The following is a 25,275-nucleotide window of genomic DNA, read 5'->3' on the forward strand; positions in this document are numbered from 1 at the left end:
GATGATCTGCATTTGCCATTTCTACATCAAAAATTAAATCAATGGTACAACATTAACTCCATGACGGCTGACAAAGCTAAAGTAACTGCCTGTACAAGTCCCAATAGCTACTGCTACAGACGGTTTTTGTTTGTGGAATTTTTATATTAAATAAATGAAGAAAGTAAAAATCAGCGGAAGTCTTTTTAAGTCCCAACTACCCACCAAACCGGTCTCTGCAAAGAGGTCCACCGTTATTACCTAGAACCAGAAGAAGTGCAAAATGCACAAGACCCAGAAGCCTAGCATTTACTGATTTGCCTTTAAATTTCTACTTCTCAGTCTGCATTAAACATTCCCATCTACTCCTTACTTATTTCAACAATCTCTCTCTCTTTCTCGCCTCTCTTCCACTACAACTTCTTCTCTCTGCCAAATTCTAGCTCTCTGTTCGGTTGCTGGGAAACCCTATGAAAATGAATAGAGGATTGGGTTTTCTGAATATCGATTGTTTCTATGTTATCATTTACTAAATTCAGAAAATCCCAAATTTTGTTTCCTTGTTTTAGTGTCTCTGCTTTTCTGTGCATCCAGACGGAGGATTAGGGTTTCTTGGAGACGAATTCTGATGATCAGCTTCTTGCTATACGGTTTTGGAGGTTATTATATGTTTTTGTTTCTTTTTGTAGGTTGAACTGGTTTTATTCTCTGCCCTTTTTGCTTAGCCTTTTCTATGTATCTTCATTTCTTTGGCACCGTTGCTACTCTTGAAAAACCAAAAATTTTAGTTATTTAAAAAAAAAAAAAAAGAAGTGCTTTTCGATGAACCTATGTATGTTTAATATGCTTAATGTTCATTGGTCTCCAAGCAATCAAACTGTGTTTGATTTTATTTGTGCCCAACTTGGTAATATTTAATTGGTAAGGAATCGCTTTGATAGTTAATTTTGATTTTTTTTTCCTGTTTCAAGGGTTAAAGAGAGAGTTTTGATGGAAGTGAAGCTGCTCCCTCTGCAATTTGTCCTCTTAGTTACTTCTTTGGTTCTCCTACTTGTGGCTTCTGACACAGTAAGATTGCGCAACCTAGCTTTCGAAAAAGAAAAAATGAAGGCAAATTAGAAAAATATATGCAACTTGTAAATTTATAACTTGTATTCTGAATGTTCGGTTTTGGTTATCATTTTGGTGTCTCAGATTTCTAATGGATCGACTGCAAAATCTAATAATACTTCCAAGAATGAAGGTAATAAAGGTGCAAGATTTGCATGTTATCTTTTTAACTTGTTTACTGTTTTAGCTTTTAAAGGAACTAAATTTGGAGATAACTGGCAATGCTTTCTGTTCTTTTGCACCCAAACGCACACATGCACCACAAGTCGAAGAAAGAGATAATTGGATAAGATTAGTGGCATTTAAGTTTAGTTCACAAATACTCCAAAATGGCTTTTTAAAGTTGTTTATTCCCATGCATAAGATTGTAAATTTACTTATTGAAATGATTTTCATTTACATGGAAAAAAGTTTAAGAGTTTCAAACGAAGTGACACGTTGGCATCCACTTGACTAACTGCTGTGCAAATATAAATGCAAGTATCAAGCTGATAATGGAAATATTAATGGAAAAAAGGTGTTACATTGCAAATTAGGAGGGAGACTTCTATTCGGGGGATGTGTTTATATTTTACCTGTTTCCTCAAAGTAAATTAATGCTGAAACTTCTAATACCTGGCTATGTTATTATAGTTATAACCTTAGAGTACATAATATTCTTAACAGAAATTTGGGCTTTGTCCAAAATCTGGAGAACTGATAACAAATCACCTTGTCATTCCTTACGTTCCTAGGAGAAGTTATTCTTCTAACAAAAAGTAAGGAGACATCTCTAGATACCGTGTATAACGCTGAATGCCGTAAAATGGATAATGTATCACCTTGCATCCCAATACATACACCTTTTGAGGCTGGATGAATACGTATTGGCTTTATTGTAGACTGATTATATCATATATTGTCATATTGCATACTTCCTGATAGTATAACTGTGATTTCTTAAGAAAGATATGTTGATGATTTGATATTTAGGCTGAATGATTTTGTTCATTGTTGTGGTAAATAGTGACATGTTTTGAAATTGAGCTGTTTCATTTTGTTGGATCATGGATGACAGCAGCATGCCCTTCTGGTTGGGTTATTGGTCCAAATAAGACTAAGTGCTTTGGGTACAATGACAGCTTCCAGTCATGGGATGAATCAGAGAGCCATTGTAAACAATATCATGGACACTTAGCAGCCCTTACATCATTTGAAGAACTAAGATTTGCTCAAGTACTGTGTGGTCAAATTGTCAATGGTTGCTGGGTTGGAGGAAGAGTTAGCAATTTTAATGTCAGTTTTGGTTGGAAGTGGTCGGATAATACTTCGCTCTGGAATGAATCAATTCTTGGATTACCCACTATCAATGCTTCAGTTGATTTGTGTACATTGGTGAAGAATGAATCAGCAACTCTAGGGAGCGAGAGATGCAATGCATCTCATGCTTTTCTGTGCATGGTTGATATTGGTAAGATATATGATTAATTAAAATTTTTAGGAGTAGTTATAGCATCTCGTGCCCCTATTAGATGATATATTTTACCTTTTTCTTTCTTTAATATCTTTGCCATTTTAGTTGAGATTATATTTTTCTACTTGTAGAGGACAAATGTTACTACATGCATTGCCATAAGGAGTATCTCATTATTCTAGCAGTTGTTAGTGGGTTGGTTCTGTGCACAACATTTGCTGTTGTTGTTTGGCTCCTGGCATATAAGCGGAGTAAGAGGCGTAGAAGATCTAGGAAACTATCTAATCCTGCTGCTTCTGCATTGGTTCCCCCCTCATGGAAAATCTTTACATGTGACGAATTGAGGTCAATTACAAAAAATTTCAGTGAAGGAAATCGTCTTCTTGGGGATGCAAAAACAGGTGGCACATACAGTGGACTTCTACCTGATGGATCAAAGGTGGCAGTTAAGAGGTTGAAGAGATCTAATTTTCAGAGGAAAAAGGAGTTCTATTCTGAGATTGGAAGGGTTGCTAAGCTTCATCATCCGAATTTAGTGGCTGTGAAAGGATGCTGTTATGATCATGGTGACCGCTACATTGTATACGAGTTTATAGCAAATGGACCCTTGGATAGATGGCTATACCACATACCGAGGGGTGGTAGGAGCTTGGATTGGGCCATGAGGATCAAAATTGCTACAACTCTTGCCCAAGGAATTGCGTGAGTACAAACACTAGAGCCTCTTTCTTCTTTAAATGAAACTGTAATTGTTACTTTTGGTATCACTGTTGCTGCTGCCACTTACGGACATTTTTTTAGACTTGCTCTATTTTTCTAAATTCTAAAAAGATTTTCTTACTTATTAATTATTCTTCCTTTTTCATTATTTTCTTAATTAAAGGTGTGTTATTTATGTACTGATAAATCCTTTTCAATTCTTTATATCATCTCTCTTGTCTGTTTAAGTTCATGAAGGCATGCTTGTTAGAATGTCTCCTAGTTATGGGCTGAAAGAATTCAGTTCATTCTTATTAGTTTTGCCACCTCAGCACTACAGAACACTCTTGAATAGAAAACTTTCACTGCGATCATAATTACATATTAATTTTCAATTTTTGCTGATTTTTTAGCTCATTTATATAACTTTGAATTAGTTTATGTACTTCATACTTTTTGGAAGGCTTTTACTCTTTTTTCCTGGTCAGATGTGTTTCACAAGTTTATATCTTAATACAGGTTCCTGCATGACAAGGTTAAGCCACATGTTGTGCACCGGGATATACGTGCAAGCAACGTACTACTTGATGAAGAGTTTGGAGCCCATCTGATGGGGGTTGGTCTTTCAAAGATTGTTCCATGGGAGGTAATGCATGAGAGGACTGTGATGGCTGGTGGAACCTATGGATATCTTGCACCCGAGTTTGTATATAGGAATGAGCTCACAACAAAGAGTGATGTCTATAGCTTTGGAGTGCTGCTGCTGGAGATAGTAAGTGGGCGTAGGCCTGCTCAGCAAGTTGATTCAGTGGGTTGGCAGAGTATATTTGAATGGGCAACGCCTCTGGTGCAGGCACATCGCTACCCGGAGCTCTTGGATCCTCTCATATCTTCATCAACATCTGATGTTCCAGAAGCTGGTGATATTCAGAAGGTGGTTGACCTTGTGTATGCTTGCACGCAAAATGTCCCTTCTATGCGGCCTAGAATGTCTCATGTTGTTCATCAATTGCAACAGTTTGCCCAGCCACCTGTCACAAAGTAATTTAAAGTTTATCTCGAGCTCTGGGGCTTTTTAACGCTAAGTGCGGAATGTGATTTGAGCAATTTCTCTGACCAATTAAGTTGCCAGAGCTTTAATTTTGCAGAACAATAGTTTAGACCTATCATAGTGCTAGTAAAATCAAAGGAAACTTGATTCCAAGGGAGTCATAGAGGATCTGTACTTTATGCACTTGAAAATGGTGAAAGAAGAATAGTTCATCGAGTTGGATGAGATTGTTTGCTAGAATGTACTTAAACCGTGGAGGATTAGAGAACCGATTTTTCTAAAATCCGGTGGCCATTATCCAGGTCATGCAACGTAGCTGGACCACTAATTGTTGGCTTGGCAAGTTGTCTGCACTGCAGTCTGCAGTCAGTGTATACTGCCTAAAGCCATCCTGTTGCTTTTGGCTTCACATGGTGCTTAGCTTTTCAGCTAGCCTTCATCATGGCTGCAAGCCTGACATCCGAAGTAGTGATGGCAAGAGCCAAGAGGTAACCTGACCCTGAACCTGTCCCATCCTTCCCATGTCTTTAACCTGAGCCAAGGGTATAGGTGATGACATTTTTCTCCATTCACCTTTTCTTTAGTAATTGGAAACAATAAAAAACCTGGGTGAAGGGCTGTAAGGATGGATGAGGAATACGCACAAAGTTCGCTAAAGAAACAGTGCAGAGAGTGTACAATTCAATGGTTGCCATTGCGGTGGATTTATTGAAGGGAATCGATTTACTGTACATAGATTTTGTTGAACGTTATAATTTACATGTGGGTCTCGAGAAATGCTAGTATAGCTAAACCCGCCGTCCAAACATCGTCGTCCAATACATGTTCCTCTGGGGAGTGACTTATGCCTCCCCGACAGCGGACAAATAACATCCCAACCTGTTCCAAAATGATGGCTACCATTACCATGTGGCGAGCAAAATTCACATGCTATAACAAAGTCGTAAGTTAAAGCAAATAGAGAATGAACCTTGGTTAGATGAGACATGGCCATCGCATCATGTCCTGCTCCGCTCATTAGCACAGGAACCTCATCTTGAATCTCCCCCATCATTTTGTTGAGAGCAGTGTAAGATGCAGATTTTAGCTGTGAACTCAGTTCAGGATCACAAATTACTGCATTTGCATCATGCTGAAATGATCCATAGCAGAGAGAGTTAATCATTATCCTTGTTATGCAAATGCCTTGGAGAAAAAAAAAGAGTAAAGTTTCCTTACCTTTCGTTCAATGATGCAAGATACAGAACGTCTATCGCATATTTGATACATCCGATTAGATAACTCATAAAGAACAGCCTCACGTCCCACATCATCGATTGCACGTAAATCCACAGTGAACGTTACCTGTATGAGAGTTCATATTCACTGCTTATTAGCATTCCTGTTTAGGCTTACATTAAGATGTGTTCATGTAAGAATTTCTTGCCTGGCCTGGAATGACATTACTTGCACTTGGCCAGGTTGATATTTCTCCAACAGTACAGACAAGAGAAGTGGACAATGATTCCATGGTAAACTCGTTGTAATTACCACTATCAGATAAGAAATCTCGAGGATGTTTACACAGACTTTCTAGCAATACAATCAGTTCGGCAGCAGCAGCCATAGGGTCCCTACGCATTGACATCGGTACTGTTCCGGCATGTCCCTGTGAACCTCTCACTGAAACCTGCGAAGCAGAACAGTTCAATAAATGAAAAACAAAAAGAAAGACTGAACTACTGTTAGGAACATTAGAATGTGAATATTTCACATATATCCAAGTTGAGAGCTTACAGCATTAGCTAAGACTTAACATATGTCATCAAACATCCATATGGACAGTAAGCCCAAGGTTGTAAAAAGGATCATAGAGCAAGTATGATTGAGAAGTTTCATGTATGTAATTTTGAAACGATAATATTTACCTTCATACGTGTCTGTCCAGCTATGCCTTTAACTACACCAAGAGGAAAACCAACCCATTCGAGTACAGGTCCTTGTTCAATGTGAAGCTGCAGCATCGAATCAAGTATTTGAAATCGAAAACTAAGTTTTTTCATTCAAGATCCCAAAATAACTGGTATAGGTTTACTCTGATAATAATGCAATGCAGGCCAACATACCTCAACATAACCCCACACTGATGCAGGGTCATACTTCAGCTGTAGTAGACTTTCCTCTGCTATGTCTATGGAATTCCCCCTAAGAGAATCTTGCACTGTCACACCACTAAACGAGGATTATGCATAAACATACTGATTATGGGCAGTGTAATACGTAGACATGAAAGGGGTGTTAATCAAGGAAACCTCTTATCTGATATCTTCAATGCTGTAACTGGTAAAACACCAGCTACAGCAGCACTGCCTAAAAAGGTCGATTGAAACCTCACTCCCTCCTCATCGCTAAATGCAATCACCTGCAAGTTTCAACAAAATAACAATAAAATATCAAGAACTAGAATACTTTCAAAGCCATTCATTTTAAAGCATGTCCAGATGAAAAGTCAGTATCTTTTCAACAGATAAAGTAATCAAGATGTATCAGGTGAAAAAGAAAAAACTGGAATATAGCTTGGCTAACTTGCCTCGATTGGTCGTTTTAATTCTCCCAACTTGCCATTGCTTTTCAAAACTTTTAATGCAGATATAGCAGAAATTATACCTAATGACCCATCAAATATGCCAGCATCAACAACAGTATCCTATTCGCAAAGGAGATTTTTCAACTATCAGAATGACTGTGCCATTCATATTTTGAATCATGAAAATGAGTAAATTTTGGAAAGGGAAAGGCGTCACCAAATGAGAGCCAATCAACAGAGCTTGAGCACTCGAATTGATTCCCCCAACTCGACCATGCAAATTGCCCATGGAATCCACCCACCTGCAAATCAAAATAACCATTAGTCCAGAGATTAAGAAACCCTGAGTAAGATTTTTCACAGAAGGTAGAAAGCTAACGTTCTCAAACCAGCATCCTCCATCCATTCCCGAATAAGAATTCCTGCCCTCACAGAAGCTGGGCTCATAAATGTTCTCTCAAGATAGCCATCAGCATCACTCACCTATTAATTGAGGCAAATATATTAAAGTTAAAAGTTAACCAACTTTGCTGCCACAACAACTCAACTGGTCACTGATCAGTAATCAAATTTGGATGCTCCAACTACATAACCATTGCTAGATCCAATTGCAGTGTGTAATAATCAGTTCAATTCTCATTGAATAAAATTCCATCACTTATCCAAAAGAATTAATTAGTTCAATTCTTGAGAATTAAGTGCCTAAGTAGCAGATGTACACTGTTAAGCAGACTCAAGAAATGAATTTCTCTGCATTCTGTTTACTGGTTTAATGATTTCTAACAGATATGATATGATATCAAGAATTTCTGGGTCAGGAAATAGAAGCAAAGTCTCTGTCTTTTTATGTTTTCCTGTTGTTATTTGTAATCTGATAAAATAAGAAAAAGCTCATCTTTGAGACTTTGACCGCATCATCTTTGCCTATCAAGGAAAGAAAACTGTCAAAAATAAAAATTGATAAAGATATGAAATGTTAAATACCTTTCCAAGCTCATTAAGCCTTGCAACTGCCTCGTTCCTCAATATTTCTGAATGCAAAGCGCTGGTCTTGCCTTCTTTATCTTCAATAACCAAACAAGAGAAACACAAAAAGAAAACATTAGCATGGGCAGGTAGCTACTATTGCGGAGACAAAAATGGAAGGAATACAGAGAAGACAATTTCAATTTTTCTGCTTTCTTTATGCTTTCTTGTACAGGACAACTTCGGTTTTGTTGGAAACATAGTTCTCGGATAACTAAAAGAGCCTCACTTTATTGTGTACAGGAAAACGTAAAAGAGTTTCAAATTGAAAAATTTATTCATTGTCAAGAAACCCAATCTCAGAACAAATTCAACGTTTGAAACAAGAAAGAAATGGAAATACCAGCAGGATAGAGATAAAAGGCAGAAGGAGAAGAAGCAACGGAACGGGTCGATAGAAGACTGAGCAAGAAAGAGAAGGAGAAAAAGAGATCAAAAGAAAGAGAGAAATGTGAAATCCTGGTAGCTGTCATGTCCGCCGGGGAAGAGCTTTGCAAAAAAACAAAATGCAGAGCCGAACAGCAGCCACGCAACTGACCAGAGATAAAATTGGTGCACGTTTCTGCTCCCCTTGAATATTAATAAAGCAAAGCCAAAGGAAAAGCGGAGCACCCGACCTCCTTGGCGGGACCCAGGATTCTCGTGGAATCCTGGTGACGTGGCGAGATCTTACGGGGAAAGGTTGCGCTCCTACGTGGAGATGCCATGCAGATGCAATAGCCAAACTAGTGGCAGCGGCAGAGCAGGGGTTGGTCACGTGCGCCTCTTCGTAGTTTGCGATTGCCAATTCCTACTTGCCTTTGGCTTTGGCTTTCATTGGGTTGGCTTTGCTAAGCCTAAGACAAAAAGTCGCAGTGGCCAAAACGTGGCTCGAGAGTCGTGAAGAGCCTGCACCCCACAGCCTACAGCTGGACTCCCCCACACACGTTTTGCCGTTCGCCTTCCTGCTTAGACTTTAGTGACTTTGTGGATCCCACTTGACCTGGACAGCAGCCATGGCAATTTCTGGCCACGAATCCATAACAGTAACAATTTTATTTCATTGATAATCCTAACAATTCACTCCTGCAGTTTCTTTCCATATCCATACGTTTGTTTCTACAATTTGTAATGTCTTCTGTGTTCATATACTTGTTGTTATGATTTGTAATGTCCCAAAAATGGCAGATTTTCTGTTTTCACCATGATTTTTCTTTATATGTTTGTAATCAGAATCCAGGTTCCTTCTGCATTAAACTGTTCTATTCCTTCTGCATTAAACTGTTCTATGTATGAGAAAGGCAAACTTCAGAGTGATTTTGCTCCTTTTCAATAGGGGATCAAAAAATCCACTTGAACAACATGATTTAAACTAGTTTTAGTGAATGTACAGAGTTGGACAGGGACAGGATAGAACAGGATAGCCGATGTCTCTTGAACTTAGAATGGTGTTGCCCTGAAACTCTGATCCTTTGGAGTTGAGAACTGATTGGGTAATTTGGATTCACTCACACCAAGACAAAACAACGGTGGCTCTCATTGTTGTTGCAAGCTGGGTCCCTTATCGTGCTAAGTGCGAATCTTACTCACCCACAAAACCAGTACTAGTATTTTACTATTCATCACGCCATTAAGTCACCATTTAAATCACAACATATATGGCAAGTTGTTGCACCTTAATTTCCTTTTCTTCATTATATTAAGTCTTCATGGGGATGCAAATGTGTTGCTTTTGGGGATCTGCAGATTGTTTTTCTGACGTTCTCTGCAGATGGTTTTTGGTGGTTGGAGGCTGATCGCCTCCTGGTTATGTTGATATAATTTATCATGAATTTAATGAATGAAATCCAGCGTTTCAAAAAAAAAAAGGTTTAAGTGTTAATGTATCACTTTGATCATATTTTAATCGATGATTATTCTGATGTCTTTCATTAATTGGGGGTTATCGCTATGTTTAAAGAGATTGATATTAAAGTTAAACAACTGGTCTGGCCTGCCGGCCATTGGTTCATCGCTAATCAACAGGATGCTTTATGTTTACAGTACAGATACCTTAGACGGCGGCATGTTGCGTATATCTGCAATGTGCATGGAGTGCTTCTTGGTTTGCCACTTACACTGCCATTTTTAAGGATTTAGCTGGCACACACCCCTTCCTTCTTCCAGAATCCTTCTCCAAATTGAACTTGTACTGGTATTAAATAAATACATAAGCTTGTCCGAGGTTGGCAAAATCTTAACATGATCAAATCGTCTGCAAGAATAAGGCAAGTTGGAGCTTGATATGGCTGGCTCGGGCAGGGTAGGATAGGAACAGCATACCGGTTTAGGCGCTGGCCTACTATCACTGGAGGCCCAATTTTGGACCAATAGGCCTGACCAAACGGTCCACACCAATCCAGTGTTTAACCCAAAAAATTGGCGGCCTAAGCCCTGACGCTGAGAGGGTTTATGGCTGTGGTTTTAGATGCCGTGGCCAATGCCGCCTTCGTGCTACTCTTCTGTTAGCGTCCTCGTTTCGGAAACCCTCATCGCTTCGTTAATCAGCTGTTTCAAAGCATCAATGTCCGGCAAGAGGGTTTCGGTTCTGACCTTCAACTCTCTCACCGCTTTATCCAAGGTACGTTCTTCACGACGTGTCTCTGATTCAGTCAGATGTTTCAATAAATTTCTCAGCACTGCCACTGAAAGATGGGATTTTAATAGCCCTAACAGTGCGTCTCACTTTGAGAATCCTCCATATGATACCCAAAATCCTATAGATTATCAGCAAAAACAAAATGGGCGGGCCTTAAACCCTGGCCGGGGTTTTGGGGAATGCCCTGTGAATGCTTATGTGGGGAGTGCAGTTGGGGACAATCATAATCATGGTGCTGATTTGCGGCAAAGGGGAAATCAGAACGGTGGCGTGGGTCAAAGTGGGAACTTTAGTAATGGGAATTTACAGATAAATTTGCATAGTAGTTATGAAAATGGTTCTTGGAGAGGTGATGAGCAAAGCTCAAAAGGGTTCCATCAGAATCACAGTGGAATGCATTGGGAAAGCGCAAGAAATGAATTGCAGAACAACTCAGTTTATGAAAATGGAAACTTTGGAGGATACGGGGCTAATGCTCAAAATAATGCCAATGTGCAGAATCAAGGAGGGTGGTCTTGGGAGGGGCCTACAGAGGTGAGACAGAATCAAAATAACCTTAATTTACAAAGGTTTTCAGAATCTCAGGGAAGCTTGAATCAGAGCTATGTGCAAAACAACTGGCAGTTTCAGCAAAGCCAAAGTGATCAGCATGGAGCAAATTTCAGTCAGTACCAGCAGAATCGACAAGATATTTATAATGCTAATCCTTATGGTCTGGTATCGGCTACTTCTAATCCCGAGGGAGAGTCAACTGAGGTTTCTGAAACTAGCTCAAATAATGCTACGGTTGAGACGCTGGATGAATTTTGCCGGAAAGGGAATGTTAAAGAAGCAGTGGAAGTTTTGGGGTCGATGGAAAAGCAAGGTGTTCATGTGGATTTGCCCCGAATGTTGCAGTTAATGAAGGCATGTGGGGAAGTAAAAGCTTTAAAAGAAGCGAAAACTGTTCATGAACACCTCATAAGATCATTTTCACCTTTGAAAATAAGCATCTGCAACAAGATTTTAGAGATCTACTCAAAATGTGGTTCTATGGATGACTCATTCGAGGTGTTTGATAAAATGCGAAGGCGCAATTTGACATCTTGGGATACCATGATAACATGGCTTGCTAAGAATGGGCTAGGGGAGGACGCCCTTGATCTTTTTTCTGAGTTTAAGAAGACAGGGTTGAAACCAGACGGTAAAATGTTCATTGGAGTCTTTTCAGCTTGTGGTGTCGTGAGTGATGTTAATGAGGGCATGCTGCACTTTGCATCAATGAGCAGTGAGTATGGCATTGTCCCATCCATGGAGCATTACGTGGGTGTTGTTGACATGCTGGGGAGTACAGGGCATCTGGATGAAGCATTGGAATTCATTGAAAAGATGCCATTAGAGCCCAGTGTTGATGTCTGGGAAACTTTAATGAATCTCTGCAGAGTTCATGGGCACTTGGAACTTGGGGATCAATGTGCTGAACTTGTGGAGCAGTTAGATCCCTCCCGCTTGAATGAACAATCAAAGGCAGGCCTCATACCTTTGAAAGATTCTGACCTTGCAAAACAGAATGATAAGAAGAAGTTGCCAAGTCAAAGTCCTCTTGAAGTCAGGAGCAGGGTTCATGAGTATCGTGCAGGAGATACATCACATCCTGAGAATGATAGAATCTATAAACTGCTAAGAAGTTTGAAAGAGCACATGAAAGAAGCTGGTTATATTCCAGAGACAAGATTTGTTTTGCATGATATAGACCAGGAAAGTAAGGAAGAAGCTCTTCTTGCTCATAGTGAGAGACTTGCTCTTGCTAATGGTCTCCTCACTACTCCAGCTCGTGGACAGATTCGCATAATCAAGAATCTCCGTGTTTGTGGCGATTGCCATGCTGCATTTAAGATCATGTCAAAGATTGTTGGCAGAGAGATTGTAATGCGAGATGCTAAGAGGTTTCATCATTTCAATCAAGGGATATGTTCTTGCCGAGATTATTGGTGATTAAAATAAAACTTGAGGTATCATTTATCTCAACTCTCCTTTTTACATTTTTGAAGGGCATCTGTAATATGTTAGATAAAGGAAGATATGAATAACCCAGCTAGTAGCAGTGTGATTCGAAATAACTTTCTTTGACTTGTTGATGCCCTTGTACTTGATATTAGCTGCAATTGGTTGTACTTCGATTAAGTAACCCTGTATGATGCAGAACATTAAAATGCTTCAGACTCAGAATATCTGCCAGCCAACTTTATTTTTGTGGCCTGTGACTCCAAGACAGGGAAAGGTGCTATTGTGAACCGGCTCTCACCAGAAACAGGATGTGAAAGGATTGATTCTTCCCGAAGATGAAGTTAGAAAGAAGCTGAGAGAAGAGGAAAGGAGAGAGAGAAGGGGATTTGAAATCGTGGTGCTAAATGGACTCGGAAGGTGTCTTGGTTGAGGGTCTTTAGTGCTTTCTTCCACGATGACCTGCCCTACTGAAAGCTCGTTCATCTGCTAGCCACCAGTAAAGGAACATGCATGGTCGAATTGGAGATTTTTAATGAACCGAGTTCCTTTTGAAAATTTGATCCCATTGGTTCCTAAACTAACCAATATCCATACGAATATATTGTTTATTCAGAGTGACTGATCTGTGTTATTTTTGGGTACAAAGTGACTGATCTTTTTAAGTTCAATTCGTATTGTACACCAAGAAACAAAAAAGAAGTTTTGAATAGATATTCATTTTTATGCCAATGGGGATGCCCTCTCTCTCGTTGAACTCATTAATGACAATGGGGTTTTTTTCTTTTTCCTTTTTGTTTGTGATTGATCTGGAGCAGGTGGTGCAATGAGTAATAGCGAATTCAGATTAATTTTGATTCTTAATGCATAATAGAGCCCTTTTCAGATTTTGTTTTTGATCGTTAAAAAGTGGTCCTCCCTTGATAAATCTCGAAATCCTACTTAAAAAGTCATTTAAAATTTTAAGAAGAGAACAACAGGACGACAAAAGAAGAAGAAACAGAATACAGAAAACTACGTTGGTGTCCTGGTGCCACGCTTATTGGTGAAGTCTAAAATGCACTCTTTGTTGGGTATAAATAGGTCAAGTTGTAGTTGTAACATTGTTGGGTTATGTCTTCTAACTAAAAAACACAGGAGTCGCAAACTGAACCAATAAGAGAAAAACCTAGAAAACTGAATTTGGTCGGGGAAGGGTCTGGGTGCAAAATTCATATACAAAGCATAAAGTGGTAAGTGGAAGTGAAAGTCTTTTCGATGGAGAGGAGAGGGCTGAGCCATGAGGAGTGAGGATGGGGCAAGGCTAATATCATGTCTTGAAGATGAAAGTGCCGTCACGGTGGCTATAATGTTGTATTTGATGTTTTCTGTTCACCAAGCGTTCGTGTAAATGCTTGCTCCTTTTGGGTCCTCTTCCTCTTCCTCCTACTGCATCTTCTTTTCTGTTTATATTTGTCTCCTCACTCACATTCTGCGTCTTCGCTTTCTTTTTATTTTTTATTTTATTTGCAGGTAGTACCTGATGAAGGCATTTTGCAATGGACAAAATATCGGCTGCTTGTGCCATGGAATGGAGCATCCAGCTCGACAAGGCTCTCCGCTCCAATAACCCAGGTTTCATCTGCTTCTGTTGTCCTTTTCCTTTAACAAACTCCAACACCAACCCCATTTCTTCTTCTTCTTCTATGTTTTAAGCACTGTTGGGAAACTCATATGTTTTTTCTCAAACAAATTCAATAGCAATACAATTGTTTCACCACTAACAAGAATTTCTCCTTATTCAGCTCGAGCTGTGGAGGCCATATTACAGACTGGATCAAGACTTGAACAGTGGAGACAAGAACCAGAAGCAACTAAGGCAATATGCTCCATCTTTGGTTTGGTCCCTGGCGAGGACAGGCTTTTTGCCAACACAATACTATTAAGGCTTGCAGACGCATTTCAGTCTGGTGATAAAAACATCAGGCTATCTGTTGTCAGAATTTTCTTGAAAAATAGTAGGTATGACAGAAGCAAGAAAAATAGGAAACGAACGAGAGCAACTTTTCTGAATGGCAGAGTGTATAACCATGCAGAACTTTTGAGGAGAGTAAAGGTTGTTTTTGACACAGGTGATGTTGAGTCGAGAGCATTGGCTTTAATTCTCTTTGGTTGTTGGGCTGATTTTGCAAAAGATAGTGCAGAGATACGTTACTTGGTACTTTCCAGTATGGTCTCTTCTTATGTTATGGAGGTGAGTCTGGTGTCTCAACATCAGTATTTCTTCTGCGAAAACTCAAATGTTCTATTTGTTGTTATTAATATATTCTTGCTACTCTGTTTTTATCTTAAAGAATGGTGATTAGCTGAGCTTGTTGAGCCAAATCTAAGGCATTTAACTTAAAATTGGGGTCCTCAATGGGTTTAGATATTATATATACTCACAAAACATACACATGCGCAGACACATATCTTGCCTCTTAGATTCAGCTACCCACCTTTTTAAACAGAGATAAGAAACAAAGGATAAGAAATCTTCTTGTTGGCTATTGCCCTTATTGACATGCCACTTGCAGTGACTTATTATTTGTAGAAAATGAGTAGAACTTATTTGCGGCCTTTGCTTGGTTTCTATAGGTGAAAGCATCATTGTTTGCTGCTGGTTGCTTTTGTGAGTTAGCAAATGACTTTGCATCTGTTGTCTTGGAGATGCTGGTGAATATGATGGCTTCCTCAGAAACACTGCCAGCTGTAAGGTTGGCTGGTGCGAATGTTTTTACTAGAATGGTTTGCTCATATTCAGTTTCAAGTAGAGCTTACAAGGTTTTGTATCTCTCTTTCACTCGCTCATATCCTGAAACATGCATATTCCAATTTGAACATGTAGATGTATCTTTCTGGTTATTGTGCAAAATTATGGCCCAGTCCACTCAGGCCTCCAGAGGACAATTTTTCTAAGTTTTTTCCAGGATCATATCATGGAATGGTACATGATTTTTCAGGGAATTTTTCACATGTTATTTTGCAGAGGAAACGCTTAATATTAAATGAGTTATTGTCTCTTGCATCCCTTTAAAAGAACTGAGTCTTACTCTTGAGGCATATAAATGCATATATTTCAAAATTTTCTAACATATCATTCTCTGACTTCTCCAATTTTTTTCTTTGGTTGACAAAAGTGTGACCATTTTAGATATAATGAAAATTTCATTGACAAGTAGAAGTCCATTCATTATTCAGAAAAATAAAGCGATTATGTTAGTGACAAGATTACTATTGTCAAAATTTATTCTTTCACCAGACTCTCTGTTTTGGATCTTTTCATTTTAGATACAATTAACCATTTCTTTCTTTTAGACTGGTGTAAAGCTGGTGTCAGATTCTTCAGAGCAGAATTTTGTTGTTGCTATGCTGGTATCACTCTCAAAACTTGTTTCCAAGTCAACAGGTCTTATTTCTGAGCAGGTACTTCTTCCGGCATCAGTTCATGTGGTTGGGTCAGGGCCCAGCATACTGCTTGTTTAGTTTTGCTAAATATTTTCTTTCCACTTGAATACAGGTGGACTTGCTTTTATCATGTCTTAGCCAGGAAAATCCTGGGCAGTTGAGAGTAACAGCATTAAGGTGCTTACATCTTATTTTTGTAAAAGAAGGGTGTTGCTCTCCTGTTAATGTGCATGTGATCAAAACATTATTCACCATAGCAGATGAACCTGAACTGCCATCAGTCATGCAATGTGGAGCTCTGCAGATTTTACATAAGGTTATCTCTAAGCCAATGATAAATTAGTTATTTAGTATTGGTAGATTTAAACTCTGTTGATGCATTTTGGGCAATTTGCAGATCCTTTTGTATACACTACCTATTCTCCCTTCTTTCAAGATGCTTGAATTTGCTCAGCTGTTAGCCATTCTAGAAAATGCTTCCCAGTCCCCAATCATGTCCAAGAGCCTTGCAGCTCTTTGTGTTCTGACAGATGTGTCAACCAAACTTTGGGCAAAATCGGAAAGTGAATCTTTTGTTGTTTGTTCCTCACCTTTGCCATCACGGGTCATCTCATTAATTATGGAGCGGCTTAGCTCACTGATAAAAGCATTACCTGACACTTGTCAGACCAACTCCAGAATATGTCAAGAAGTTAAAAGCCTGCTAAATCTTATGCTTCAGCTGGTTGGAGAACATCCAGATTTGGGTGCAATGGTGCTGGATGAAATGAGTTCTTTTATTGAATATTTCGTGAATCTCAAGGAAAATTTCATGGCTATTAGACAAATTGATACCTCTGAGATTATGGACTCTGAAGGAGAAAAATGGAAAGTCTTCAGGTCCAAGCTTTTATCTATTATACACACATTTGTGGCTGCCTGTCTTCAAAATCTCAATGAAGCTGGTGCAATCACTACCAATGTCTTTGACAAATTAAAGCTTCTGGTGGAGCTTCTACATCATGGCAGGGTGTTTGATTGCTATACACGTACCATTTACTCTTTACTGTTGCATTCTCATCTTTTTGGAAAAATTGATATTTTTCTTATCAAGCATCCATTTAAGCATGAACTTGCTACCCTTGAACATGCCAGCAAGATGTTGTCAGAGAGGGATAATTGGCATGCCTATAAAGCTGGAATATATGCAGCATGTCAGGGAGCATGGATCATAGCAACTTTTATTTTTGCACAGCTAATGACAAGAGTTCAATCTGATTCTTGTTATTGCTGGCTTAAATTGTTAGTTCAGTTTTCCTATTCTGAAGCTAAAGTCCAGCTTAGTCTCTTGCCAAAGCGACAATCCATCTTAGTAGGTTCACTGGATATGAATGAACTCCTGGCTCCTTTCAAAGATAATTTAGGAGAAGTTGGACAAGATGCTGAAGGGAATAACAATGAGCCTAATTATAGGGATGTGCTTGTTGCAGCATACCACAATCTAAGTTCTTTGCTCGAAACATTAGAAACAGTTGTCATTTCTGGAAAAAAATTCTGTTTTCAGAGATGGTTCTTCACTCTCAGAGCAAAGTTTCTTGCGGCTGCTGGGGAGATTCTTGAAGTTTTGGACACATCTAAGGAGAAAAATGTTAGCAATTTTATTGAGGTTCAGAACGGAGCTTTGGCCAGCCTCGTATGTCTACAAAAGACCACTGAATTATCTTTCCGATTGAAGAGAATAGCAAAGGAATTGGATCTGATAAGCTCATCTTTTGTTGGTATAGATGTTGAGAGCTCTAAAATCATTGCAACACTTGCACTTAATTGTTCGTTATTGGCCTTTACTGCCGGATTCCCACTATTCTTTCCAAATCTTCCTGCTTATAAAAATTTAAGAATTTGTGATCATGAGGATTCAAAGCAGAATTATTTAAGTTCAATGCTACTGCAAGATTTGCTTGGGCGTTTGTTGCACATTGACAATGAGATCAGCATGTATCTCTGTCGACTTTTAGATAATGGAGGACATCCCAAAAAATGTTTTCACCTGCAGTCCAGAAATCAAATATTGAAAAGTGGGCATGAAGTAAGGGATATACTCAATATTATAAGGTATGCTGTTTCCACTGTGGTTCGTTTGCAAAGTGAGACAAACAGGATGCAAAATGAGGTGAGCATATCCCATGTTACAAAGACTGGGATAGAGCTACTGTTAGACATTATTAAGAAATGGCTTCAAATCCCGTTTCAGGTCCCAAAGCATTTCTTTAAGATAAGGTATATGCTCAACACTTTTTCCACTTTTCAGCTTTGTTTCTCTGCATGGTTTCAATTAGGAAAAACTTTTAGTTGACCCACTGAAGATTGTGAGGATCAATGGCTATCTCGTTCTTCTTTGTGTTCTTTATATAATGATTCTCCTTAGTGTTATCTTCTATAGTGGTCTACATTTCTTTTGCATTAAGCCTATAGTGGAGCTGATTGTGATAACCGATAACTTCTCCAACTTTATGATAGTCTGATTGCTATAATTGAATTAAATTTCAGGCCTTTAATTGGTTCAGAGCTCTTTGTCTTCAATACAGACACCAGAAATCAAAATGAGATTAGCGTCTTGCCTGGCTTTCACCTCTCACTAAATCTCTGCCTTCAACTGAGAAACGCCCCACCTGAATTCCCACTTCGTTTGACAAAATTGTACTGCCTTCTTCATTGTAGAGTGTCCTTTCAGAAGCCGTCCCATAGTGAAAGAAACTGTGAACAAATGGAATGGGATTGTCAGCCTTGGGAGAGTGAGGACATGGTAGAAATGAATGAGAAGTTATTTCACTACGTGACAGAGTGTGCAAAGAAGACTAGTTACGGTAAGTGTGTCAGGGATGATGATATCAATGGTGACCAGGTTGTGAATGGATTTGTGTGTTTTGAACCAAATGCTAAAGGGCAAGGATTTTCAAATTGTGTACTTGATGTCTCTCATTTTCCAGTGGGTTCTTATAGAATCAAATGGTATAGCTGTTGTATTGACAATCAAGGTTCTTATTGGAGTATTCTGCCATTGAACTTTGGACCTGTATTTACTGTACAGCAGTCTCATGTGATCTGATATTGTGCATGGTCGACTGAGTGAAAATGTGATGTTTCTTCTTGGTGTTATTAACTTATAGGGTTATTATGTCAAATTTTTTACTGCTATATGTTTTAGAACTGTTAAATTATGAATAGAGCCTCTATTACTTCCCAATACGTCTTTAATCATTGTTCATATGTGAGTTTTACAGTTTATGATTAAGTAACAAATAACTCGAAGAAGGTACATGTGAGCATTTACATAAAAGCATAAATCGGGTTTTTACATTGAGTTTTACATGCATATTGCATATTATACATAGATTGTAGTAAGATGTTTTTGGAGTTTGGTTAGTAATTTTCCATTGTAGAATAATGCAATGTTTATAAATTGAGTGATTCTCAGAAGTGGGATTTGACCCACGCCTTCTCACGAAGACCAGAACTTGAGTCTGGCGCCTTAGACCACTAGGCCATCCTGGCGTATTCTTTTCTTGTATGTAGAACAGCTACCACTCGGGCATCCTCACATGTGTTCTTGTGTTTAGAGTGCTAAAGACAGGCTCTATAATCTATTGATTCCTCAGGCATCCTGACATGCTGTGTTGTATTTAGAGAGCTAAAACAGGTTCTATAATCTATAGATTCCTGAGTTTTTAAGACAGCAGGCCCTTTTAGGATTGGCCTTTTTTTAAAAATAAAATCGTAGCAAATGATTCTTTGAATCATCCATCAGTTTCTAAAAGTAAAGATTTCCCCCAAATTGGAAAATCAAAATGGGCAGACACCCCTTCTTCTTGCTTTGGACAGCAACGTTCAATTATAAATAGCCACATAGCCGATCGAATATTGCTTCTTACTTTCTAATAGTACTTAAAATTGCAGCTGCTTATGCCCATTTCTTTTTTTCTTAACAAAGGGTAAACTGCCAACTGCTGCAATGTGAAAAGCTTAAAAGACAACAGGTGGAGATCCTGTTAACTTGAAGCAAAGAAAGGTTTGAGATTTGGTCCAGTTACTTCAAGATGAAGTATTAGCTATTGAAGCTAACCTTACCCAACAACATCAATGAAGCCACCAGATTCCTTAACTTCTCCATTTCTCTTTCTACAATCAATTACTTTAACAAACTTGTATGTTGAAGCATGAAAAATAATCATACCTTACTCTTTTCGATGCATTAACTTATAACAACATAAACTGTCATTGGTTCAACTAACACCTGATCCATCGTGATTATGTTGATGGGTTGTTCGTGGGGAATGGGATAATGAGAACTGTAGTTTTTTCCAATTAGAATAGTCAAGCTTTTACCATTTTTTTAATAGCTTTGGACATGATGGTCATAGGGGTTTTCTTGTACATTTATCATGAAGAAAAACACCACTTGGTTAAAGAAAATAGGAAGAGGAAAAAGGATGCCTTATTTTGGGGTTGGGGTTTAGGGGGGGGGGGGGGGGGGGGGGTTTGGTTAGGATATCTATCTGCAGTTGCCTAATGCACAGCATGCATGCTGTGGCACTATGACGTAACAGGTTGATTTTGGGGACGAACCATCTTGATGATTTGTTTGTCTTCAACCTTCGTCATTTCATAGAAATTGACAATTGACAACGTAGTGCGGTTAGGTGCACTGTGTTTGGAAGCAGCTTGCCTCACTCCAAACCACTGATTCTGCTAATCACTCCCCGTGAATCACTGTCTGTCCTTCGCATAACAAAGAGGAATGATCTGGCTCGTATCATGCACGTTTCTCTGTGTCTAGTTCTGCCCAAAGCTTGGACTTGGATCGCAATTTTCATCAAGCCACTTGGCTGCTCTAAATGGCTGAGGAAACAGTATCACATACCCTGGCCTGCTGTTTCATATGGCTAGTAATTCAAGTGATTAATGACTGGTTATAACATTCATTCTAAATGGCAATTTTAATATACTTTCGCTCCACAAAGCTTAGTAACTGATTAATTCCTTTTCACTGATCATATGACAAACTGACAAATTCCAAGAACATCCCCCTTACGGTGTCGTCCAATCTTTCTCTTCCTAATCTCAACCGCCCATTGGATCAAGGCTCCGTAACCAACACGAAGAAATCAAGAAATTTCCATTAATTCACAAGAAGAAGATATTTCCAACCCCCATCAAGACAAAACAATAATGAAATCACCAGTCACCACCCACCCATGTATCCGATTTGGCACCATATGACTGATCCACCAACTGTTCCGTGAAACATCTGCTCTCTTTTCTGAACTGCATAATTTTTCCTGAAGCATAACCCCTTTTGGTCATTGCCCTTGTTTCTGAAAATACCTTTTACACAATGTCAAACTTGCTAGGGTCCGTTAAGTAAGAAGTTGGTAACTGATTACTTTTTTGTCAGAGAAGAAAATTTTTCAAACAAGGCTTACCTAGGCGCAGCCGCAACCAATCCTTACGTCCATAAAACCAAATAGACATTTTTAAAAGGAACTAAAGTTATGGGTGTCGTGTGTGTGATCCAATATTATAAAACATTATAAGATTTTCCTAGGAAATCTTAGTTAGCCCCTTCTCTTTCCATGTCCCTCCTGCAGGATCTGGCCTTTGTCATTTAAATATTGCCAAAACGCAAAGAAATCAGACAGAAAGAGATGGACAGGACTATGGCAAGAAATGCTCTAGCACTCTCCGTGATATTGGGTTTGGCTAGTTTGCTCGTAATTCAAGTTTGTGGTGATAATTCAAGGGTGGGTCAGTTTTCTGCTGCTCATTACTATGAACAAATGCGCCAATTGCAAGCCTTCAAGGCTTCTCTTATTGGTCGAGACTCGGTTTCAGGTTCAGCAATCTCTCCCTCCCTATCCTCTGCTCGGCAGCTACAGGTATTTCTTCTGTTTCTGGTCATTCTTTTGTTCCTAATATTTTCCCCGAAGTTTCCGATGACATTATTGCATGCAACGGATGAGAGATACAGGCAGCAGCATCGGTTCCACGTGTGTATCAAGTAACAAAATACGGAGCAGATCCGACAGGGAAAGCAGACAGCACAGAAGCACTAAACAAGGCTATAGCTGATGCATTTCGGAGTCCAGGTGAAGGGTCCTGGACCTTGATGGACGGGATCACTAATCTTGGAGGGCCACAAATTAATCTTGAAGGTGGGAATTACCTGATCAGTAAACCACTGCGGCTGCCTTCTGCGGGTGCTGGCAATTTTATGGTATGCCTCCCCTAATTGAAATTATTTTCTGCAATGTCCTAAATTTTCCTGATGAAAACAGAAGAAAATCTACGTCGTCCTCATCTACGTACCTATGTATAATTTCTGTACCAGCAGTGGCACATGGCATTTTGTGGTGAAACCCAAGATAACTTGTGCCTGACAAAACCGCAATCAGACAACATTCCCTGTCGAAGATTTCTAGTAGATGTTAACGTCTCTGAACAGTTTGGTCTCCCATTGACCTTTTGGGATCATGGAAGATAGTACATGCGTGTTAGGACCTGATAAAAAACATAAAATTTCTGCAGTTGTTCAGAATTGAAATTACAGTTCTCATAGATTTGAAACTATGAAAATTTGCCACGTGGCAGCTTTGGACTTGCTCAAAGGGTCAATTCCAATAAGCATTCACAAAACTGGAGGAGCCTAATGGTAAGAAGAGTCTGTGTCAAACTTCATGAACTTTGAACTGGAAAAATAATTAATTACATATCATATGATTTTCTTTGGAAAAGCTATACCCTCACTTTCTTCTAAAGGCTCTTCATTATTTTCTTCTCACAAAGAAGAAAGCTACAGCCATGACAATGAGCTGGAAACTTATATCTGATCATCCATGTGATGTAAGAAAAATTCTTTTCATTTGTCATGAAAAGCGAAATACAGTTGTTCCCTGTTGGTTCAAATTAAAGCAAAAGCAGAAGCTGATGAAGCAACATTTTTTATTTGGCAACATCAAGTTCAATTAAGGATCACTAAAACTAAATCCATCTCCGTTATTTATTAATTTATTCGATTTGTTATGAAACAGATCCATGGAGGGACATTACGAGCCTCAGATGATTTTCCAGCTGATGGGTATCTTATTGATTTGTCTGCACCATCGGCGAGCAGTCAAGAAGGAAACGAAAGGAGCTCCTTGAATTCACAGCTTGCCTCATCATCATCCTATAACTACGAGTACATAACCCTCAAAGACCTGATGTTGGACTCTAATTATAGGGGTGGAGGCATTTCAGTTGTAAACTCACTGAGGACTAGCATTGACAACTGCTACATTGCCCGTTTCACCACCAACGGAATTTTAGTCCAAGGTGGGCACGAGACCTATATCAGGAATTCTTTCCTCGGCCAGCATATCACTGCCGGTGGGGATGGAGGCGAAAGGAACTTTAGCGGCACTGCCATTAACCTAATGGGCAACGATAATGCTGTCACAGATGTGGTGATTTTTTCAGCTGCCGTAGGAATAATGGTCTCAGGTCAAGCCAACACCTTCTCCGGGGTGCATTGTTACAACAAGGCAACAGGTTTAGGTGGCACTGGGATTTACTTGAAGCTCCCTGGCCAGACACAAACCCGGATAGTGAATTCTTACATGGATTACACTGGCATTGTGGCTGAAGACCCCGTCCAGCTTCACATCTCTAGTAGCTTTTTCCTTGGCGATGCATTCGTTCTCTTGAAATCAATAAATGGGGTAGCAAATGGAGTAAACATAGTGGATAACATGTTCAGTGGCTCCAACAATGGGGTCCAAATTGTCCAGCTAGACCAATCAAATGGGCCTTTCAAAGAAATTGATCAGGTCGTAGTTGACAGGAACAACGTCGAGGGGATGAACCTCAAAGCAACGGTTGCAAGAGTGGCCGTTGAAGGGAATGGCAGCTCCTGGACGGTTGATTTTAATCCTATTCTTCTATTTCCTAACCTGATTAAGCATGTGCAATACTCATTAACCACAAGCGGCAGCTCATTTCCTAACCACGCCCTGCGTAATGTGTCTGAAAACCGTGTTCTGATTGAGTCAGATGTGGCTGCACCAGCAAATGTCTTCGTCACTGTGGATCAAGGAGCATCGAGCTTAATTAGCAGCTGACCTTTAAATTATTTTTCTTGTCCAGATTTTATCTTGCTTGACAATTGTGAATACTGGGTGAAAGCTTGGTATTTTTTACTCTGCCTCAGCACATAGTTCGAACAAATTCATGAAGCTAAATTTTCAACTACTGTTTTGGTGAAGTTTTGATTTCAAAATTCAGTATAATTGTTGAAAAAATAATAATAAATAAGTCACGGATATGATATAGAGTGACGGAATCGAAGACTGTTTGCTTCATGGGTTTAGATTAACAAACTCATTGATATTAGGTAGAATCAAGACATTTAGATGTAGGTGTAGGAATTGAAAGTTTAACTAATTTTGCCATTTTGGGTGTCTTTTGTTGGACAAGAGTCATCATTTTTTTGCAGTTAGAGTAGGTAATCCTACTCATCTGGCAAGAACTAGATGAATTCCACGAATTCGATAACATAATTCAACTTGATCAAAGATGAAAAGACAACATTGTTCTTCCTCTTCCTCTTCCTTTTGTTCAATACATATGAAATTGAAGAGTTAGGTGCATTTTTAGAGCTAGTAATTAAAGAAAACTGTAGGTTCAAAGTTCCACCTGCATGTCATAATTTGTACATTTGGAAAGTTTAACATACAAGTCCAAAAGTGGTTAAGTGATGAATAAGGGACCATAATTAAGAGTGTGAATAATTCAGCATAGCTATTTCATTCTATGGCAGAAGTTAATTAAGAATTTAACTTTACTATAATCCTTGCTTAATGCTTACAGATTATAAAACATATTCGTTTGCCAGGTTCAGTGGTTGATCATAGTAGAATTTAATGAAGGGTTTTTCGTTTTTAGTTTCTTTGGGCCAACAAAACAAATGAAGCTAAGAAAGCTCTGGCTCAGTGATGCTCTTAGAGGAATTTGTTGGGCTTGCCTTTAGCAGTGGGAGAACGGTTGAGCTTATAGAGGTCTCTGATCCAGTCAAGTCATGCTCTTAGATGCTTCGCCGCAATTATTAACTCACCTTGTTCCTATCTGTCAGCATTAATGAATCAATAAATAAAAGATGAAAGAGAGCAATTAAGAAGAAGAAGAAGAAACACATGTTCTCATAGACGCTTTCGGAAACCGAAAGTTGCTTGAATCTTTAATTTTGACTGTTGAGGTATAAAGACAGTATATTTTAATAATCTCTTTGTCTTTTTAAAAAGGAAAAAAGAAACCCCTTTACTTTGTTTTGTCCTCTTCTCTTTTTTTATCCACCT

General features: G+C 39.0%; 5 protein-coding genes across 10 annotated transcripts; 4 read left to right on the plus strand and 1 right to left on the minus strand.

Annotated features, from left to right (window-relative positions):
• LOC18607013 (C-type lectin receptor-like tyrosine-protein kinase At1g52310) lies at positions 202-4,517 on the plus strand. 4 transcript variants are annotated; one of them, XM_018115640.1, is made up of 6 exons: positions 202-638; positions 951-1,047; positions 1,174-1,231; positions 2,147-2,539; positions 2,674-3,244; positions 3,761-4,517. In XM_018115640.1, the coding sequence occupies exons 2-6, from the start codon at positions 970-972 to the stop codon at positions 4,284-4,286; spliced, it is 1,626 nt and encodes a 541-aa protein (XP_017971129.1). In that variant the 5' UTR covers positions 202-638; positions 951-969; the 3' UTR covers positions 4,287-4,517. The 4 variants fall into 4 exon arrangements, with proteins under 4 accessions (XP_017971129.1, XP_017971130.1, XP_017971131.1 ...); XM_018115641.1 differs by having other exon boundaries at positions 2,150-2,539; XM_018115642.1 differs by having other exon boundaries at positions 1,174-1,222.
• On the minus strand, positions 4,966-8,439 carry LOC18607014 (allantoate deiminase). The gene is made up of 12 exons (XM_007040957.2): positions 8,228-8,439; positions 7,843-7,922; positions 7,238-7,341; positions 7,076-7,160; positions 6,862-6,978; positions 6,584-6,693; positions 6,398-6,503; positions 6,200-6,286; positions 5,719-5,961; positions 5,511-5,636; positions 5,263-5,424; positions 4,966-5,171 (listed from the first exon to the last, which is right to left on the minus strand). Exons 1-12 carry the CDS (start codon positions 8,355-8,357, stop codon positions 5,049-5,051), a joined length of 1,473 nt encoding a protein of 490 aa, XP_007041019.1. The 5' UTR covers positions 8,358-8,439; the 3' UTR covers positions 4,966-5,048.
• On the plus strand, positions 10,319-13,274 carry LOC18607015 (pentatricopeptide repeat-containing protein At4g32450, mitochondrial). The gene is made up of 2 exons (XM_007040959.2): positions 10,319-12,492; positions 12,684-13,274. Exon 1 carries the CDS (start codon positions 10,331-10,333, stop codon positions 12,473-12,475), a length of 2,145 nt encoding a protein of 714 aa, XP_007041021.2. The 5' UTR covers positions 10,319-10,330; the 3' UTR covers positions 12,476-12,492; positions 12,684-13,274.
• On the plus strand, positions 13,476-19,107 carry LOC18607016. Of its 3 annotated transcripts, none has more exons than XM_007040961.2 (8): positions 13,476-13,891; positions 13,997-14,098; positions 14,269-14,717; positions 15,101-15,286; positions 15,821-15,928; positions 16,023-16,226; positions 16,308-18,166; positions 18,437-19,107. In XM_007040961.2, exons 2-8 carry the CDS (start codon positions 14,023-14,025, stop codon positions 18,993-18,995), a joined length of 3,441 nt encoding a protein of 1,146 aa, XP_007041023.2. In that variant the 5' UTR covers positions 13,476-13,891; positions 13,997-14,022; the 3' UTR covers positions 18,996-19,107. The 3 variants fall into 3 exon arrangements, with proteins under 3 accessions (XP_007041023.2, XP_017971885.1, XP_017971886.1); XM_018116396.1 differs by having other exon boundaries at positions 13,476-13,870; XM_018116397.1 differs by having other exon boundaries at positions 13,476-13,716.
• On the plus strand, positions 21,414-24,254 carry LOC18607017 (polygalacturonase QRT3). Its single transcript, XM_018114700.1, has 3 exons — positions 21,414-21,822; positions 21,915-22,160; positions 22,975-24,254. The coding sequence occupies exons 1-3, from the start codon at positions 21,592-21,594 to the stop codon at positions 24,040-24,042; spliced, it is 1,545 nt and encodes a 514-aa protein (XP_017970189.1). The 5' UTR covers positions 21,414-21,591; the 3' UTR covers positions 24,043-24,254.

This window comes from Theobroma cacao, chromosome 2 (assembly GCF_000208745.1).
Source record: "Theobroma cacao cultivar B97-61/B2 chromosome 2, Criollo_cocoa_genome_V2, whole genome shotgun sequence".
Classification (NCBI taxonomy): Eukaryota; Viridiplantae; Streptophyta; class Magnoliopsida; order Malvales; family Malvaceae; genus Theobroma; species Theobroma cacao.